The 19,038-nt window shown below is 41.3% G+C and overlaps 2 protein-coding genes across 5 annotated transcripts in view; one reads left to right on the forward strand and one right to left on the reverse strand.

Moving 5' to 3' along the window:
• The window catches only part of il16 (interleukin 16), a 36,218-nt gene extending 32,793 nt beyond the window's left edge, over nt 1–3,425 (forward strand). For all 3 annotated transcript variants that reach the window (XM_088991764.1, XM_088991765.1, XM_088991763.1), the window contains exon 10: nt 1,044–3,425. In XM_088991764.1, coding sequence (XP_088847890.1) covers nt 1,044–1,204 — 161 coding nt within the window. In that variant the 3' untranslated portion in view covers nt 1,205–3,425. The remainder of the gene's footprint in view (nt 1–1,043) is intronic.
• A 6,843-nt stretch (nt 3,426–10,268) lies between these two features.
• stard5 (StAR related lipid transfer domain containing 5) overlaps nt 10,269–19,038 on the reverse strand; it is a 37,746-nt gene continuing 28,976 nt past the window's right edge. The window contains exons 5-7 of one of the 2 annotated variants that reach the window (XM_088991768.1): nt 13,145–13,238; nt 12,299–12,317; nt 10,269–12,224 (exon numbers count right to left, since the gene is read on the reverse strand). In XM_088991768.1, coding sequence (XP_088847894.1) covers nt 12,090–12,224; nt 12,299–12,317; nt 13,145–13,238 — 248 coding nt within the window. In that variant the 3' untranslated portion in view covers nt 10,269–12,089. Of the gene's footprint in view, nt 12,318–13,144; nt 13,239–19,038 lie in introns of both variants that reach the window. The other variant, XM_088991769.1, reaches the window with a different exon arrangement.

Raw genomic sequence — 19,038 nt, forward strand, 5'->3', positions numbered from 1 at the left:
GATTTTCTGCACCATTTGTACAACTGTATTTTCTTCTACCACTGATCACTTTAGCTCTGCTTGATACGTTGCACATTGTTTACCAGTTGTCACTGGAAGGTACCACTGCACAACAGTTAACTGACATTAAAGAAGGCCCTTCCATATTTAGCTGTCATGTTCTTGTTTATGAAGATACTCATGCAATGTGTTCTACTGGAGACAAATTCCTTGTGTTCTACATACTTGGCCAATAAAGATGATTCTGAAATAATCACACACATGCATCTAAGCACGCACACACACACGTACACACACACGCACATGCACACGCACACACACAAGCATACACTTTCTCCTCGTGATTTACTTGGCACCAGTCTGCGGGTTACCAGTCAATCACGATCGGTTACGCACCCCGGATCTGGAGTATGTAGACCCTTAACAAAGTTCTTGCCAGACTTCTGTGAAAAGCTTGTGGTACGTGGGTTGGAGTTCTCTGATTTCTTTCAAAAGTGCAATGAGACATTTTATGTAAATTTCAATGCCAAAAGGTGATTTTTTTTTGTCATTTATGTTTAAAATTGTCAAAACTTGATAACTAGCCAGAAGCCAAGTCCAAGCACTTGATAATGTAGAATCGTCTTGGAAATGTTTTATTATTATTATTATTATTATTATTAATAATAATAATAATAATAATAATAATAATAATAATAAGCAGCGGTAGCCACACGCGCTACCGTTCACTCAACCCGGAAGTAACTCAAATAGAATAGTAAGACCAACAGATAGAAAAATAGCTAGCAAGCCAATAGATAGCTAATTGCTAGCCAGCCAGATAGCTATTGTACAGTATTATAGAAAAGACAAGAATATTATACAATGGATGGACATTCACCAGGCACCTGGAGGTCACAGGGGTGGGAGTCTATAATCTGATCTGGAATGATGGAGATAAAAGGGTCGAAATGCAGTCAGTTGATTTGTGTGCAGAGTAAAAGCCATGATTTGCCTTCACCTCATCACCCGGAATATGATTATAAACGAGTATTGTTCTTCAGGTGGAGCAGCAGAACGATGCTGTCTTCAGTGTGGAGATCAAGTTTTGCAAGTCCAGGGTACCAGTCTTCAGGATATGACCCGCTTTGAGGCCTGGAACATGATCAAGTCGTTACCTGACGGTTTTATCACGGTGAACATCAAAAGAAGACACAGCCACTAAAAGATCTTCCACATTTCATTCAGCTACAATCATCTCTGCAAAGTCATTGGACAAATGTAGAAACAGTTTGAGTCCTTTTCAGTAATGTACCGGAACATCTCATTAAATCTGTAAAGCATTAGATTCATTTCAAATGAGAATTATTATGCCATGAATCCCCTCTTCAGCAGACTGCCAGTATCAAGGGCTTGCAGGCTCTGACGCGCTCAGGTGCTGTTTATTACACATGGCAATTTGAAATTTCAGTACAGATTTTAGCAAGTTGACACATTATTGCTTTTGGGAGCCACATAAAAATATCCAACGATCTAGCCGTTGGGCCTTGAGTTTGAGACATGATACTTGGAATGTTCAATCAAACTGTTCTACGTGCTTTTTTGAATGGTGGAGGAAACCGGAATACCTGGAGAAAACCCATGCACAACAGGGAGAACATGCAAACTCAAAGCAAAAAGTAACTGTACTATGACGTCAACGCTCTAACAGCGTTTGAAATAGTGTCTGCGCGGGTGGCCAACAACTTTGTCAAAGAAAAAAAAAACAATTTTATTTTCAAACCAAGCGTTTGCTTCATTCAATCAAGCAAGCAAGCAAACGCTACAGGCAAACCACTACAAGCCACGTGGATTCCTCTTGCTTAGCGGCTTTCAAGACTCTCAAGTACACTTTTCAGTCAAGGTGTAGTCCGAAGCACGAAATAGGGTTCTGAGTGGCTGCTGGTGCCGAGTATGTAAATTGTCAAGCAGGCTTCCAATTGGCTGCCGGTGCCGAGTATGCAAATACATTTGCTTACTCGGCACCAGCAGCCAATCAGAAGCCTGTTTCGTTCTTCAAACGACACTGTGACTGAAAAGTGTACTTGAGAGTTTTGTAAGCCACTTAGAAAAAGGAGTCCAGGAGGCTGTAAGCAGACAACGCAACGCAAACATTGCACTGTGCACCATGACGACAAACGACAACTGGAGCAAAATCTTCAGTAAGGGATATTTACCATAAATTAAGCAAGAGAGCATTTGTGGCAGGTACTTCCTTAATTTAAAAAAATAATTTACACTTCACAACAATGGTTTTTATTGTGTTTCAAGTTGTGAAAAATGGGGCAGACAAGTTTATGGCCGGACAGGCAACTTTTCAGAGTTGTCTGCCCGGGTGTCCACTAACTTTTTGTCATGAGTTTCAGACACTGGCTCTAACCAGGGAGTCAGGAACATATGGCTTGTGAGCCATATCTGGCTCTTTTGATGATTGCATCTGGCTCGCCGATAAAACTAAACACATATTCTTGATTTTTCGCAGTTCATTTCTGTCATGGTTTGCAATGTGGTGATGGCAGTTGTGGATCCCAAAAAGCAGGCAGGAGGGAGCAGCAGGTTGTATTTGAGAAATTGTATTAAAATAAAGTCAACAGGAACAAAATCTAAAACGTTAAAATCATTTGAACAGAAAAATACAAAGTATCAAAATAAAAACCAAGACTAAAAGCCTGCCAAGATTAAACAAACACATGCAGAGCATACAATGTTATACACATTCATACAATGACCCGACGCCAAATGGTCGTGCCGGGAGTCCTTTTCACTGTCACTGATTGGGAACGACCAGCACTGCGGGTCAGCAGGCAGGGCTGACAGCGCTACCCTTTGGTCGCCAATACGAACGTGGCAGTCCGCCACTGATCTGGACGACCAGCATCTGTGCAGGTGCAGGCGGGGCCGACAGCGCCACCAGTTGGTGGCCAACCAGATCATGACAATTTCCTGTTTGGGCAGTGGTTGGCGGAAAGCGCAATTTTGATTGGTTGATACTGACCTAAGGTTGATGTCGAAACACGTAAACGCTCCCTTTTAAATAAGCCTGATGAGGAAAAAAAATGACGAGTATTGTAAACTTCAGGTTGAATGGACTGTAGGATTCGCCTTTGTGGAGAGAAAAGAAACAATACCAGAATGAAACTGTTGAATATCAGTGGCACTTTGAAACCCCCCATGCTAACGTTAAAATCAATATACTTCTGTGAGAGACAGCAGAAAGCAAGCCTGCAAGCTAATGAACAGTGTGCAGGCTAGCTAGCAGTAGCTTCGCCTATGGATCCGGCAAGTTTACTTTCATTCCGATCGTTTGGCTGGATTTTTTTTTTACCAATCATGAATGGAAAACTATTCATATTAATGGTATTATCACAAAGTTATTTTAAATAATACATTCTGACATTTTTCTGAAATCATGTGCGTGCGTGTTTGTGTCTCACTGAAAAACATTTCTAAATATTTTACTTCTATGGCTCTCTCAGTCAAAAAGGTTCCAGAGCCCTGCTCTAACCATTTGACACCAGGTTGCGAGAACTTAAAGGTCAACCAACACCATTTTTTTTGTTTCCCAACTGAAAGAAAAACGTTTTATAGCATCGAAAAAAAACAAAACATGCAGGCTGATATTTTTAGTCAAACGCAAAACACAAAAAAATGAGTTAGTGTCCCAAAACTGCCACAAAATGAGCTTGGAACTGGTGAAATTCAGACGTCACACCAGGATACTCCTTCACAAACAGAATCAAAACAATGGCTTCAGAGAGTTCAGATTCGGAGAAGATGCTTTCTTGTTGCTCATCCAGTTATGAATATGATTCAAATAGTTCTGAAGAGGAAAGCATAAATGTTTGCAATCGATTAAAGAAGTCCTTCCGTATCAATTCGAGCCATCTGGACTCCAATGCAGCGCCCAGCGCCCCGAAAATGCACAAGATGGCGCACAAGCTCCGTTGAAAATGGGCTGATTTGTCTGCTGGGAATTTGTGTCAACTAGTATCAAATAGTAGTCTTGGTGCAACACAACGATTCACCATCATGTTATTTATGTCATTTTCCTTCTAATTTCGCGATCAACATGGTGTTTTCAGATGAAAAAAAGGACCCAAAATGCATTGTTTGTAGCTTTCTCGGTCAGCGGCATTCCCTCCGTAATGTCACTTAGGGCATCGTCATAACTCGAAAACAAGACTTAATGAATATTCAGCGCGAGTCTTAAAACATAAAATATAGCTATATGCGGTGGAATCTTTGTAAAATGTGCTGAGTAAGTCATTTGAAGTGATTTTTGTTGGGGTAATTCGCGATACAAACATTTCTAAACATCGCTTCCTAATCTTTGTTTACATTTTGGACTTCCTGATACATCATATCCTGCCTTCCTTTACATGATGTAGCTTTTACATTACGTCACATCCTATCGCGTCACACACTGTGTGCCGCATAAATACTCCCGCAGTCCCGCTCTCTCTCGCCATGCTTCCTCTCCTTTCACCGCGATGTCTCCGCTCTCTTCAAGATTAAACCAACTTTCTGTTCTACACCTGGCTCCCTGATGATTTAACCATCCTCTTCCATCAACACCCATAGAAGCAATGAACCAAGGGCGAACGATCAAAATAAACGCATTAATTTTACAAATTATGGACGCAACTTGTCCAGGAGGTGTAGGTTGTCCTTTAAGTGAAAGACAATATTGAGGTTACATCTGCTCCTTTCAGACCCGGTTTTAAGTTTGCGGTTTATGCCACCTTTGTTTTGTTTATGTGTTTTTTTTCCATTGTTGGAAATATATTTTGTGGTCAAAGTTCATTGATATTGTAAGCACATGTTTTGTTCCTCCAATTAAATTTCTAGCTGAGATAAATTTATTTTAAGTGATAACCAATGCCATGGCATAATGAATGATTACCTGTGTCCTTGAGTTGTCATGTTATTTAGTTTTTTTTGTTCTTCTGACTTCAAGACGGCGCCGCGAGAGTGGCTGCCTTTCCAGCAGCTCCTGTATTTTGTTTTTCTGCTTTCATTCCTTTCCTAACTTTGCTGCTGTGAAAGGTAAATGTCTCCACTGCGAGAATAATAAAGGCAAATCCAATCCAATCTCTTCTTGCAACAAAGGTGTTCTACACAGCGAATACAATGAAGACAATAATGAAGAGGGTGGTTTTGAAGCTGTTCAGTCTGGGTTTTCTGATACACTGTATAGCAGAGATTCACAACTTGTGTGCTGGGGCACACTCGTGTACGGTGCAAGCTCTAATGGTCCGCTGCGGGAAATGATCAAATATCACTTTATTCAGTGTCCAAAATTCTGAAATTTCAAACCGAACGAATATTTCAAAATTGGAATAAAGCAAACGTTTGATTTGAAAAATCAACCTTTTTTTCTGGAAAAAGTTGTAGACCACCCGAGCACAGAGGTTCTGGAAGTTGTATACCCGGGGTAAAAGTTACATGCCTCGGGCATGCGGGCAGACGTTATTTCAAACACTGCTTTATTGATTTGTTACCCCCCGTTTGAAAGGGGGGTAAAAGAAGTGATTCTTATAAAACAACAAAATCCTTCATTAAACCGGTCTGGTGGGGTGAGGTTCAATTTGCATCGTTCATACAATAGCCTGCTTAGGCAAAACAGGTTAGGCAACATTCGTAATGCTGATGAGGTGATACCGGTGGGAGTGGGGGAAATAGGACAGTCGTTAGTCAGGAATGTAGGAACATTCAGTGGGGCCACAGGGAGTGGTCCTCTGCTCCCCGCAACCTGAGGGTAGGGACCTATCATAGCTGTGTCCGGCGCCGCCATGTCTGGACATTAGGGATATATAAATAGGGCCAATACGACCAGTCAGACTTTAGTTCGCTGACGAAGCCTCTTGGATAGGAGGCGAAACGTTCGAAACCTTCAAATTTGTACAGATGACGGCTGAAGAAACCTTCTCAACCATTCTTTATATACTGTATACAAACTGTAGCATAGAGAAAAAGAAAAAAAAAAACAGTATTATCGTGTTACCTTTACATATAAATGAAGTCCAAGTCTCTCTGGAGATCATTGCCAGTGAAGAAAGTCGTGCTTGATCAGTCCTGTTCCGACTGTATGTTATCAGTCATTTGTGCTGAGCTCCACTGATGCTGTAGTAGCTGGAACAGTGAGCACGAGCTGGAACGACTTTGTCGCTTCAGGAATAGTTTCAATGAGATCCTTCTTGGCCAAAAAGCTGAGAATGCTGTCCAGGAAATTTACAATAATCCCTCACTGTTTGTGAGCTATACAGTCCGGTGTTGGTCTTCCTTTAATTATTATCTCCTGCTTCGATTGAAAGTCCAGTTTAGAAAATTCTTTCAATTTAGATATGTATTCCACCATTCTGAAAATAAGGCCAAGAAACACGAAAAAATGACTGAATGGTTGCACTTAACTTGCTAACTGTTTACTGTAGCTTGCTGTCAGTAATTCTATTATTCTGCAGCCGAGGAGTTCCAATAGGAATCTAATCACCAGTGCCCCCTGTCATGAGGCAGGAGAACTGTGTGCCTCACCTTTGCAGTTTTTGATAAAAATAAAATAAAATAAAATAAACACTAGTACAATGTTTATAATGCACAGTGACTGTACATTATATACACCAGCTAAACTGTAGAAATTTAGTTCATATGCCAAAAGCTTTTGAACACTTTAATAGCGATACGCAGAGGGAGAGCAATGCATTATCACTGCAGAGCAAGCCAGCACAGTTAGCATAGTGATTGCACAATTCATGGTGAGGCTCAGCCGGCTGCTGCCTCACCACTTGTCTCCACCTAGTATTTGAACGGTAAATGTGAAAATTCAGCGATTAAAAAAAAACTCAAAAAATGGTGGTTAAATGGAAAAGAACATTAAAGTACAAATCACTAAATACAGTAAAGTCTCGTTATATCGATATTCAAGGGAGTCCAAAAAATATCGATATAACCGGGACTATCGATATATCCGACCCTGTTTGCATGTAATTTTCTCCGTGCGTGCATAGAAATAGTATCGATATAACCAGGACTATCGATATATCCGATATTGATATAACGAGACTTTACTGTACATATAACTGTTTAATTTATTTTGTCATTTGACATTTCCATGATGACAGGTGAGGCACTGCCTCACCTGCCTCCCCTGACTGCATATCACTGATCCTCTTTTTGTGAAAATTTTGTTTGGTGATGTTCCGTGAAATGTTTCAAGTCATTTAGCACCAGGCTCTTCACAAACATACAGTGGCGTAAACCAGAGAGGGGCATCCATTATCTGGGTGCACCCTAGCCCAGTGTCGAGCAGCATTCCATGCGGCGCAGAGACTGTACCCTCGCTGCTAACCTTGACCAACCGAGAGGCCGCGGCGCTACAGTACAGCGTTTAGGCAGGATTCTTTTGAGGCATCAGTCATAATCCCGCAGATAGTACCACCATTGGTGTGGTTCAAGCTGTGGCTCCTCTCGTACTGAGCAGAATTACTATTGCGACAACACATCATCAGTCGGGTAAAACTAACCTGTCTCACGAGGGTTTAACCCCAACTCACTGGATGGAGACAAGGGAACTAACCAGTTAGCCTTCAGTTTTTATCAACTCACTTTCATGTAAATGAAATATGTAAAAATAATTGTTTCTGTTTGCAGCTATTTAATATACTCATTCACATTGCAGTACGCTATTGTCTTGTCACTGACCAATAGATGCAGATATTGCACACAGAGTATTTTAGATGTGGAACTGCATGCCCGGTAACATACAGTGCCTTGAAAAAGTATTCATACCCCTTCAACGTTCCCACATTTTGTCACATTCTGACTACAAACAAATATATTTTATTGCCATTTTATGTGAAAGACCAACACAAAGCGGTTCACATCTGTCCATCCATCCATCTTTTGCCGCTTATCCGGGGTCGGGTCGCGGGGGCAGCAGCTTCAGTAGGGAAGCCCAGACTACCCTCTCTCCAGCCACTTCTTCCAGCTCGTCCTGGAGGATCCCGAGGCGTTCCCAGGCCAGCTGAGAGACATAGTCTCTCAAACGTGTCCTGGGTCATCCCCGCAGTCTCCTGCCAGTGGGGCATGCTCGGAACACCTCATCAGGGAGGGGGCATCCTAATCAGATACCCGAGCCACCTCATCTGGCTCGTCTCTATGTGGAGGATGGCGGTTCACAATTGTGAAGAAGGAAAATTATACATGACTTTAAAATGTTTAAAAAAACTGGAAAATGTGGCATGCAATTGCATTCAGCCCCCTTGTGTCAATGCTTTGTGGAAGCACCTCTCGCTGCAATTACAGCTGCAAGTCTTTTGGCGTATGTCTCTACCAGTTTTGCACATCTCGAGACTGGGATTTTTGCCCATTCTTTGCAGGACAACTCTAGCTCAGCAAGATGAGATGGAGATCATTTGTGAACAGCATTTTTCAGATCTTGCCACTGTTAGGGTAATTCGCCATACAAACATCTCTAAACATCGCTCTGTAGTTTTTGTTTACATTTTGAACTTCCTCATACGTCATATCTTGCCTACACGATGTCGCATTTTCATTACATCACATCTTGTCGCGTCATTACTATGCGCCGCATAAATACTCCTGCAGCCCGTTCGTCTCTCTCTCTCTCTCCATGCTCGCTCCTCCGTCCACACCGCAATGCCCGTGCTCTCCCAATTAAATCAACTTTCTGTTTAAGACCTGGCTCCCGGATGATTTAACCATCGATCTCCACCTACACCCGTCGAAGCAATGAACGATAAAAAATAACCCAACAGCCACAGATTCTTGTTTGGATTTAGGTCTGGACTTTGACTGGGCCATTCTAACACAGAAATATGTTTTGTTTTAAACTATTCCATTGCAGCTCTGAATTTAAGTTTAGGGTTGTTGTCCTGCTGGAAGGTGAACCTTTGCCCCATTATCAAGTCTTTTGCAGATTCCATCTAGTTTGTTTTCCAAGATTGTCCTGTATTTGGCTCCATCAATCTTCCCATTAACTCTGACCGGCTTCCCTGTCCCTGCTGAAGCAGGGACAGGGACTAAAGCAGCCCCACAACATGATGCTGCCACCACCATATTTGAGAGTGGTGTGTGTTGAGAGTGATGTACAGTCTTAGCTTTCCGCCACACAACGTTTTGCATTTAGACCAAAAAGTTCCTATTGGGACTCATCTGACCAGAGCACCTTCTTCCACACGTTTGCTGTGTCCCTCACATGGTTTCTTCCGGGATTCTTTCAAAAATGGCTTTCTTCTTGTCACTCTTCCATAAAGGATAGATTTGTGCAGCGTACGACTAATTGTTGTCCTATGGAGAGACTCCCCCACCTGAGCTGTGGATCTCTGCAGCTCCTCCAGAGTTACCGTGTGTATCTTGGCTGCGTCTCTGATCAATGCCCTCCTTGTTCGGCATGACATCAACTTCAAATAAAGAAAACTCACAATACCCTTCCTGCATCTGGCTGAGTGAACTTTTATAAACTTTCCACCTGCTTGCTGTCTCGCCGCACGACAATTGGTGGCAGCGGTGGGATGTTGATAAAAGTTCACTCAGCCAGATGCAGGAAGGGTATTGTGAGTTTTCTTTATTTGAAGTTGATATCAGTTTTCGGCAGACCCCAGGTAACACTGCTCCAGGTTGTCCTTTGTCCCTCTTCTTCCTCCTCGAAGTGACTGGCTCAGGCTGGCTTTAAAGGTGCTTCAACTGAGCTTCTGGCCAGTCAGGTCCCAGCGGCAATTGGCCATTCCCAGGTGGTTGCAATCACCTTCTCAGAGTCAATTAGTGGTCGCCCAACTCAACTGTTTTGGATGGGGAGAAATGCACACCTTTCTCCCATCCAAAATCCATGAAACACAACATTATTTAACATTTCTTTTAGCATCATGACAGAGATGTTCAAAGCTTGGGAAATCTTTTTATAACATCACCCTGCTTGGCGTGTTCCTTGGACTTTATGATGATGTTTACTGACCAGTGTCCTCTTAGCAAACATTTGAGGGCGTCACAGAACAGCTGTATTTATACTACGATTAGATTACACAATGGTGGACTCCATTTGATCATTAAGTCAACAGCTGACCATTCAGCAATCATCAGGCAACTTCTGACGGCAACTGGTTGCACTCAGACCACATTTTTCAGTTTATTTCTAAAAAAAAAATATGTCATATATATCTATCTATATATATATATATATATATATATATATCTATATATATATATATATATATATATATATATATATATATATATATATATATATATAACTTTACTTCTACTTCAACTGTGAACCGCTTTGTGTTTGTCTTTCACTTAAAAAGCTAATACGTAATTGTTTATTATATTTAAATTTAAATTATATTTATGTTTGTGGTCAGAATGTGACAAAACGTGGGAAAGTTCAAGGAGTATACTTTTTCAAGCCACTGTAAATTCACTGAGTAGGCCATGCAGTACATATTTATAAACAGTCAAAAGGGTACAAGGAACAAGGGAAAAAAACAAATTTGACAAAGAAGAAAAAGCAGTTACTGTATTTTCTACACAATAAGGGTGCCCCTGAACTCATTCCATTTTCTAAAAGCTACCCTAAAATCCAATGCGCCTCACTGTTCGTGTTCCGATGCCATCTGGCGGTGATAATTAACAGTTACTAATTGTAAACTAAAATAATAATAACAATAATAATAATAATAATAATAATAATAATAATAAAACAGTGAAACCTTGGCTTACGAACTTAATTGTTTCCCAGAGTGTGTAAGGTGAAATGTATGGATCCCAAACATTAATGTCCCATAGGAAACCATTAAAATTACAATAATCCGTTCCCAGGTCTCCATAAAACATAACTTTCTCAATTTCTAAGCCTTAAAACTACACAAAATATACATTGTTTTATGTATATAAATGTGCTATGGTATTGTAATTAAAGAAATAAACTGTACTATATAATAAAGTTGTTTTATTTACCTTTGTGATGGTCGTTAATGGCTTGATGAAATAGAGTGGCCATCTTGAGGAATGATTCCTTGTAAGCTTTGGCAGCTTCATCGTCAGAACTGGCTGCCTCACCATGATGAATGACACTATGAATAGTCTGTATGTCAAGATTAAATTCTTGTGAATTTAACGTTTGTAAACCGAAAAGTTTGTTAGCCAAGGTGTTTGTAAGCCGAAGTATAACTGTACATTTAATTCATTTAATTTCTAAGCGCCATTCAATACTCTCAAGGACAATTTACAGTCACATATTTTTTTTGTGCGGGTGAGCTAAAAAGGATATCACAGTAAATGGCGTGCATTCATCAAAATGCCTGGTATTTACATTTCGAAATATAAAAACAACTCAGCAGCTTTTATTGAAGCCATGCAGTTTTCATGTGAGCAAAATAATCTACACGAGGGTCACAGGGGGTAACGAAGCTTCTCCCAGCTATCTTGAGGCACGAGGTGGGGGACTTAATTCATTTATTTAATGTACTTAATTCATTTAATTTCTAAGCGCCATTCAAAACTCTCAAGCTTCGTTACCCCCTGTGACCCTCGTGTAAAATTTTCTTGAGAGTTTTGAATGGCACTTAGAAATTAAATGAATTGAGTACTTGTCGCAGGGCACACACACACACACACACACACACACACACACACACACACACACACACACACACACACACACACGCACGCACGCACGCACGCACACACACACACACACACACACACACCAAGTGACAATTTGGACCGTTCAGTGCCTGCATGCATGTTTTTGGAATGTGGGAGCAAAGCAAAGTTCATATGATCTGATTTGTATGATCTGAACCAAAACAGAGTGAAGATTGAGTTACGCCAAAAATATAAGTGAATTTAATAATGTCTGTTCCATTACTATTGCTCACTTGAAAAGTGTCCGCTTCAAATGAAAGGGACCTTGTTCTGAGTTGTCGGGCACACATATAGATGGAAAGAGCATGAAATAAAAGTAGGACTCTGAATCTGAATGTAAAAAAAACCCACAATGTTTACTACAATACAGCCTGCAATTGACTGGTAAACGTTCAGGGGGGTAACTCTTCTCACGTGTCAATTGCAATACTTTCCAGCTCACCTGCTATGCTAACAATGACAAGAGGTAGAGACAATGTATGGAAATTCAAAGGTCTTTGAGAGATTTGACTGCCTTGGTCAGGTTGCCGTAGAACTCTGTCATGCTGGAGGGGAAAAAGGAGTTAATCAGTGAGCAGGGCAGTAAGCCGCCAAGGTCGGTCTGGAAGAAAGTGAGGACCTGGGTTTTGTCGGGCTCCCTGCAAAGAGAGAAGAAAATTTGACAATAATTGACAATAGTTGCCTATGTTTCTATATTGCGTCAGAAGAAATCAAGAAATCAAGGAATCACCTACGTAGTAATAATAATAATAATAAATAATAATAATAATAAATTTCATTCATAAGTGCCTTTCAAAACACTCAAGAAAACTTTACAGTCACATTTTTCTTTGTGCGGGTGAGCAGCGGCAGCCATTCGCGCCACCCGGAAGTATATAGTTAACATCCGAGTTACGACCAGTGCCATTTACGACCACACGTACTTGCGACAACGACCGCCAGACCTTTTTTTTAATTCTATGCCTGGCACCGCAACGCGTACTACAATTTTGGCCAGCCAGCATGTCACACACTCGCATAGCAATCTACTGTGTGACTACACTCAATACAGTAGCTATACATTGCTCGGCAACATCTCCTGTAGTACTGTACACTGCTTTTTTCCTTTGGCGTCCACCTGAGTCCGCGCGTGTGTGTCGGGCGACCTCTATGGGCCGTTAGTAGGGAAAACGATTTTTCAACAGCTGTATTCTTTATGTTTACATGTTTTCTTTTACCCACTATATAAAATATAAATATAAAATATACATTGATAATATGAAATATAAAATGATAAAAACGACACTAAAAGGTAAGTATAACATTTATAAATGAACTGTACAGTAAACAGTTTTATATACATTACAGGTACAGTTATACAGTAATAAAAATCGCTAATACAAAATATAAAATGCTAATGACACTAAAAGTTAATTTATAAATAAACTGTAATCAGTAGGAACCAGCACATTGTTAATCCACTTACGCTGAAATTGGGACACAGATACAACCACACGGATAGTTGAACCCTCTGACATAACCAGTCTGAATGGGGCAGCTCGGATGAATTACGTTCGTGGCTGGTTGGCAAAATCACAAAACACACATTCAGAAACCACGTTTACAGTGAGCTCTAACTTTTTTTGCAGTTCACACATGATGAAATTAAGTCTGAAGTGCCATATTTTTGAACAACTCAACTGTATTTATAGAGCACTTATACACAACTACCGCTATAAACAATGTGCTGTACATCAGAGGTCCCCAACCCCTGGGCCGCGGATCGGTACCGGTCCGTGGGTCATTAGGTACCGGGCCGCGCAGAAAGAATAAATAATTTACATAATTTCAGTTTCATTTATTATCTGAGTCCGAACTATGTTTTATTTTGCTTTTAAAAGAGTTTGAGCGCTACTTCCCAGCCTCAAAAGACCCACAAACTTCCAAGGAATGGATCTGAAACCCATTTGTCAACAAACCAGGTGAATCCAGCATGCCTGTGTAAGAGGAAGAACAACTGCTGGAGATCGCAAATGATGGTGGACTTAAAAGTATGTTTGAGACAACAACTCTGCCGGTTTTCTGGATTAAAGTGATGGCAGAATACCCCAAGATCGCCACAACAGCACTGAAAACCCTGTTGCCGTTTCCGACATCTTATTTGTGTAAAGCGGGGTTTTCTGCAGTGACAGCAACCAAAACAAAACTACGGAGTAGACTGGACATAGGCAAGACACTTCGGGTGTCATTGACTCCCATTATCCCTAGATGGGACCGTCTCGTTGCAGAGACACAGGCTCAGGGGTCCCACCCATTCAGTGAGTTGTATTTTTCATGCGCTTTGTACTTGTTTTTGTGGTGTATCTTATTTTAAACATTACCATGGTGTTGTTGTTAGTGCGATGTTACCAGGAGTCTGGTAATAAAGTTGTAAAAAAATACACCAATGAATCCACGTTTATTATTATATTCAAAAGAAAGAAAAAAAGTTTCATGCCTGTCGTATCATTTTATTTGGTTCTATTTATCCGCCGGTCCGTGAAAATATTGTCTGACATTAAACCGGTCCGTGGCGCAAAAAAGGTTGGGGACCACTACTGTACATGGAGCAAATACCATAAAAAATAAATTTCATAACAAAGACAGTAGAAAGCACAAAACATTAAAACTAAGATCCAGCTTAAGGTATGCCAAGTCCAATGCCAAAGCATACAAATGAGCTTTGAGGTGGGTTTTAAAGCTGGGCAGTGATCGAGTTTGCCGAATGTTTAGTTGGAGAGGGACAAACAACAGAAAAGGCTCAATCGGTCTGAGCCTCCGCTTACTTAGTTCTTGGCACATTTGGAACATTTACTAACTTGGAATACTACGCGGGATGGGTGAATACCACTACAGGGTATCAATATTGATTGGGATGATCCCGGCCTGTATTGCTAGGTATTGGGCTCTCCTGAAGGAGGCCAAACACCAGCCATTGATAGTGAAGATTAAAAAATCGAGTCTTTAATGCCAGAAGTTGCTCAAACATAATGTGCGACAGTAAGGTCTGTATTCACATCAATGTGTCATTGTATTCTTTGAAATTTTGTGGATTACAACATTACAATAGAACATTTTCTTCAACAAAAATAACATTTTGCAAATCATGTTCATCCTATATTTAAAGGACAACCAACATCAGTTTTTTGTTTCCTAACTGACATCAGAAAAATGTTTTATAGCATCTAAAATACCCAAAACACCAGTGGCGGTCCGTGCATTTCACACCTAGGCCTTCAGTGAAGTCCTACTTACTCCGACTTGAACAAATATCCATTGTAATGCCATAATTTATGACACAACGGATGGAGATATCATTTACAAAAGCACACGCACGCAGTACTGGGCGTGGCATCCCCTTTATCGTCTACAACACAGCCTATTTTACGGAGCAATTACACATCAATAAATCTGCGTCAGCAATTGGAACTTGTCACTATACGTGATACTGCAAACACTTAAAAATAAAAGGAAATTTAAAATCATTTGTCCACAAAGTTTTATTAAGTCCACCAAGAATATGCAATCTTTAACAAGATTTTACGCTAAATTACAAAATGTCAGTTTAATATAAGAAAAACAACAAGACGTTCATAAAACGAACTATTTGTTGAAAATAAAAGTAAACACATCTTTTTCATTTGTTCTTGAGAATAGGCCTACATGCGACAGCGAGTTGTCCTCTCCTTCAGCCATTGTGGGTTAAAAAAGCGAGTAGACACACTTGGTTTTTCTGCTAAAGTTTCCGGGTCTGATCTGTCGTAGCTTGGTTGATTTGCATAGCGCTGCCTCCGCTGAGGGCTGAGGTAAAGTGAGTATCCAATCACAGGACGCGTACATGTCATGTTCAACGCGAGGCCCTCTAGCTGGCCTTACTGTGCCAACTCGTGATCTGATTGGCTATCGCAACTATATATCAACTACATGTGCCCATTCATGTACAGCGCACAGACGCCCTCGCTGTTGATTCTGAAGGCGTCGGTCAGATTTCATACAGCCTGGCGACACAAGCTAGCTGGATTCTGATTGGATTGAAAACTCTGAAGGAGCATAACCAAATGGATATAATATAACATCAAGAAAACATTATGTAGAATAATTATATATATATATATATATATTTAGAAAAAATACTTTTTTTAATGAAATTGACTTTTGTTATAATTATGATAATGATGTCTGATTATGTTAGGCCAGCAGAGAAGGCCTTGCTGGCTCTGACGGCCCACCACTGCAAAACACGCAGTATGATATTTTTAGTCAAATGCAAAACACCAATAAAAATGACTTAAAGTGTCCAAAATCTGCAAAAAAAAAATAACCCGGAAGTGGCCAGTTTCAGAAGGTCTCGACCCCTTGTCCGTGGCGTCAGCCCAAGACGTCTTGCCTTACTTGTCATCATGGAAATATCAACTGACAAAATAAATAAAACAGTTATATTTATTTAGCGATTCGTACTTTAACATTCTTTTCCATTTAACTTCACCATTTTTTTTTTCAAAATCGCTGAATTTTCACATTTACCGTTCAAATACTAAGTGGAGACGAGTGGTGAGGCAGCGGCCGGCTGAGCTTCACCATGGATTGCGCAATCACTATGCTAACTGTGCTGGCTTGTTCCCCCCCCCCAGTGAGACTGCTTTGTCGCCCCCTTCTGCCTCTTTTTGGTGCAACACAAAGTTTTCAGACCAAACAAGTACAGTAAAATGCATTGACGTGATGGAAGGACTGCTACAATGTGTCCTTTTATCGGTCAGGGGCGTTCCTTCAGTGACGTAGGGTGAGGACTCGTCACCAACTCAAAAACAAGACTTCCGGAATATTCAGCGTGAGTCTTAAAACGTAAAATATAGCTATATGTGGTGGAATCTTTGTAAAATACGCTCAGTAGAAGTCATTTAAAGCCATTTTACAAATTATGGACACAACTTGTCCGGAGACGTCGGTTGTCCTTTAAAGGACAATTTTTTTGTTTAACTACTGACATAAAAACGTTTTATAGCATCTAAAATACCCAAAACATGCAGGCTGATATTTTTAGTCAAATGCAAAACACCAATAAAAATGTATCAAAACTGCTTCAAAATGACCTCGGAAATGGCGAGTTTCAGAAGGTCCCACCCCCTTGTTCGTGACATCTCTACAGGATACTCCAGACACAAAACAATGGCTTCGGAGAGTTCAGATTTGGAGAAGATGCTTTCTTGTTACTCATCCAGTTATGAATATGATTCAAATAGTTCTGTTCAAATAGTTCAGTTGCAATCGATTGAAGAAGTCCTTCCGTATCAATTTGAGCTGTCTGAACTCCAATGTAGCTCCCAGAAAATGCACAAGATGGCGCACAAGCTCTGTTGGAAATAGGCCGATTTGTCTGCTGAGAATTTGTGTCCAATTTTATGGTGTTACTGCAATTGGTAGTGTTGGTGCGACAAACAACGATTCACCATCGTGTTATTTATGACATCACGTCAGGCATTGTCATCAACCCGAAAACAAGACTTATATAGACTTAATATTCAGTGCGAGTCTTAAAACGTAAAATATGGCTACATGCGGTGGAATCTTTTTAAAATGCGCTCAGTAGAAGTCATTTGAAGTGATTTTACAAATTATGGACACAACTTGTCCACGGTGTCGGTTTTCCTTTAATTGAATATTAAACAATGACAAGACAATGTTCTAATTGATTAACTTAACTAATTTTAAACAAATAATAAGTTGGATTTTTTGTGCATTGCGTTTCAAGAAACTTGGGACAGGATCGTGTTCACGACCGTGTTACATTACATTTTCATTTCACGTGTGGAAACCTAGGACAAGAATTGTCAAAGCTTTGTCAGTGGAAATCTTTCCTATTCTCGCTTAATTTATAGCTAATGCTGTGCAGCAGTCCAGAGTCTCAGTTGTCATATTTTACACTGAGCAACACATCTCACATTTTCCATAGGAGACAGGTCAAGTCTGCAGGCAGGACAATCAAATTCCTGCACTCATTTATTTCAAAGCCATGCTGTTGTAACAGTCCTTCACGTCACTTAATATTTAATTTGGATCTTTTCATCTTTGGCCTGGATGACAATACGCTCTCAAAATGCCGCCCTGTCCATTTGAAATGTGGACTTGTCGTACCACAAAATGCTTTTCCAGTTTGCAGCAGTCCATCATAGATCGACCAGTAAATTGAGAGCTTCGCCTTTGGGCTCAGCTCGTTCTTCACCATGAAAGATCGGTACAAAGTCCACATCACAGCAGACGCCGCACCGCCTGTCAATCAAGGTTATGAACAGAACCGGTGACAAGGGGCAGCCTTGGCAGAGCCCAATCCTACTGGAAACGATTCCGACTTACTGCCGGTAAGGCGAACCAGACTCTGACATTGGTCGTATAGTGACCTAATGGCCCGTATCAGGCGTTTCTGTACCCCATACACCCGAAGCACCCTCCACGGAGCCCCGAGGGACACGGTCAAATGCCTTCTCCACGTCCACAAAGCACATGTGGGCTGGTTGGGCGAATTCCCATGCACCTTTGAGGAACCTGCAAAGGGTGTAGAGCTGGTCCACTGTTTCACGGCCGGGATGAAAACCACACTGCTGCTCCTCAAGCTGAGGCTCGACTTCCTGATGGACCCTCACCACGAGAACCCCTGAATAGACCTTGCCAGAGATGCTGAGGAGTGTGATCCCTCTGTAGTTGGTGCACACACTCTCACCCACCCCTGGGGTCACCCAGGAGCTTTTTACCCACATCGGTGACTTCAACCACAGATATCGGAGAGCCCATTACATAGTCGCCAGACTCTGCTTCCTCCAAGGAAGGTGTGTTGGTGGAGTTGAGGTCTTTGAAGTACTATGCCAACTGGCTCACAACATCCCGAGTTGAGGCCAGCAGCGCCCCACCCCCACTGTATACTACCAAAGCCGCATTCCGCTTGGCTAATTGATTCCTGTCACAGCTGTCTCCGGGGTCCCGAAGGCCATAAAGGCCCGATAGGACTCCTTCAGCTTGACAATATCCCTTACTGCTGGATTCCACCAGCGAGTATGGGGTTTGCCACCACGACAGGCACCAACCACCTTACAGCCACAACTCTGATGAGACAACTTGGACAGAGCCCATTCGGACTCAATGTACCCCACCCCCTCTGGGACCTGGGCAAATTTCTGCCGGAAGTGGGAGTTGAAACTCCTTCTGACAGGGGATTCCGCTACATCAGGCCTGGCCAACCCGCAGCTCCCGAGCTCTTAAGGGGCGTCCACATGACAAGCGTAAAAAATGTTTGGCGCTGGCGCTGCGATTCATCCCCTATGTACCGTAATTTCACGACCATTGCACGCG

This window comes from Hippocampus bargibanti, linkage group LG03 (assembly GCF_051943395.1).
Source record: "Hippocampus bargibanti isolate YZ-2025 linkage group LG03, ASM5194339v1, whole genome shotgun sequence".
NCBI lineage: Eukaryota > Metazoa > Chordata > Actinopteri > Syngnathiformes > Syngnathidae > Hippocampus > Hippocampus bargibanti.